General features: G+C 48.7%; 1 protein-coding gene across 1 annotated transcript; it reads right to left on the bottom strand.

The window, feature by feature from the left end:
- Positions 1-270: 270 nt before the first annotated feature.
- Positions 271-1,107, bottom strand: LOC105440150. The gene has a single exon (XM_011669972.2). It carries the CDS (start codon positions 1,105-1,107, stop codon positions 271-273), a length of 837 nt encoding a protein of 278 aa, XP_011668274.2.
- Positions 1,108-1,905: the final 798 nt, after the last annotated feature.

Raw genomic sequence — 1,905 nt, 5'->3', positions numbered from 1 at the left:
TCAGGTTGTCCTTCCTAAAAAAAGACTTGTCGCACCCTCTGCATTTGTGTTCCTCCCTTCTTCGATGTCTCTCTTGAATGTGTCTCTCCAAACTTATCTTGTGGGAGAAGTAATGACCGCAAGAATAGCACTTCACGTTCCCCCTGGAATGTCGCATACTGGCTTACTGTAAGAGAATCAACACAGAGGACATCAGGTTAACACAAAATCGAGATCATCTGGATTATCATTCATCACAGATAATATAGTTGCAATGGGTTAACTATCTAATTAATAACTGTAGCGGATAGGCTCGTTTCTTTTCCTTGACGGATTTCTTCTAGGGGGTGGGACCGGAACTTTTCGTGGTGCCGGAACAGGGGGTGTGACAGGCTGGGAATCTTCCCTGTTCAAGTCCTCGATGTCCATATGCTGTGTCAGTTGGCAAGGAGCCTCCTGCTCATTTCCGTGAGCGTCCCTGCTTTCACTTGCTTCTAACCAGGATTGAAGAGGTTCCCCCTTGTACGGCTTCAACCTGTCAACATGGACCACCTTCATCTTTCCATTTCTCTTCGCCTGTATTCGGCAAGTAACATCTGACAATTGCCGAATTAACAAGTAAGGGCCCTCCCACCTCCTCTGGAGCTTCGGGGACAAGCCTTTGGTCTTTGCCTTGTTGTAGAGCCACACAAAGTCGCCCACTGCCAAAGGACCACCCCCTGCCTTGGAGTCATAATCCTTTTTCTGCCGCCTAGCACTTTCAGTGCAGTTCTTACGGGCCCTTTCGTGAGCTTCCCGCATGCGTTGCCTCAAGGTGTATGCGTAGTCTGTCTCAATATCATGCTCCTCGGGGTCCTCTAGAGCCTCTGTGGTCAGGTCTATTGGCAAATGCACTTCCCGCCCTAACATCAGCATATTAGGTGTCTCCCTTGTGGAGTCTTGGGGAGCACTACGGTAGGCAAACACTGCGATCGCCAACTTCTCGTCCCAATCTCGTTGTCGCTTATGGGGTTCAATCATCATTGAGATCATGTTGAGCAGAGTGCCATTAAACCGTTCTATGAGTCCATCGGACTTTGGGTTGTATGGGGTGGTGCGTGTCTTGTGAATGCCAAGGATGCCGCACATTTCCTTAAAGACGCGAGACTCGAAATTCCGGCCCTGATCCGAATGCAATACTTCAGGAACACCAAACCTACAAACAAACTCGTTTACAAACTTGTCTGCAACCGTTACAGCGGTTTGATCTGGTATTGGGTAGGCCTCCATTCACTTGCTAAAATAGTCCCCTACAACCAGAATGTACTTGTTCCCTCTCTCCGTCTCGGGTAGCGGTCCAACTACGTCCATGGCGACACGCTCCATCGGCATTCCTACCGTATCTTGTTGCAAGGGGCCCTCCGTTTCTTAGCTGGTAACTTCTTGGAGGCACAGACGTTGCATTGTCGAACTACGGACCGTATGTCTGCATCCATTCCGTACCAGTAGAATCTCATGCGAACTTTGGCTATGGTTTTGTTCATCCCTAGATGTCCGCTGGACTTCCCACCATGCAACTCTTTCACGACTTCTGACCGAAGTTTGGTTGGGAGGACAACATGCCAAGTGATCTTCTGACCTTGATCACATTCCCACTTTCGGTGAAGAACTCCTTGCTTGACAGCTAGTTGATCCCACATTCTCCAGTTAGACTTTTCGACACTAGACTTTGATGCCATTGAAGACCATTCAGGCCTGTCTTTTGATTGTTGTTTGCCGTTCAAGATCCACTTGATTGATGAATCTTCAGTTTGTTCTTGGTTCAGGTGTGCATTGGTGATACTTGGTGCTAGGGTAACCGCATTTACCTCTGCACGGCCATTTCCAGGTCCTGCTTGGACTTCGAAGCCTGCAGACTCCTCAACATCCCGTTTACACTGGGGACAA

The sequence above is a fragment of the Strongylocentrotus purpuratus genome, unplaced genomic scaffold, assembly GCF_000002235.5.
Source record: "Strongylocentrotus purpuratus isolate Spur 01 unplaced genomic scaffold, Spur_5.0 spur5_scaffold_18, whole genome shotgun sequence".
In the NCBI taxonomy this organism is placed as follows: domain Eukaryota; kingdom Metazoa; phylum Echinodermata; class Echinoidea; order Camarodonta; family Strongylocentrotidae; genus Strongylocentrotus; species Strongylocentrotus purpuratus.
Note: the sequence above shows the minus strand (reverse complement) of the source record. Positions and strands in the feature narration are given on the sequence as shown.

Bases quoted from the DNA above. Each gene is read 5' to 3' on its own strand.
- LOC105440150 (XM_011669972.2), bottom strand. From the start codon at position 1,107: ATGTGCGGCATCCTTGGCATTCACAAGACACGCACCACCCCATACAAC.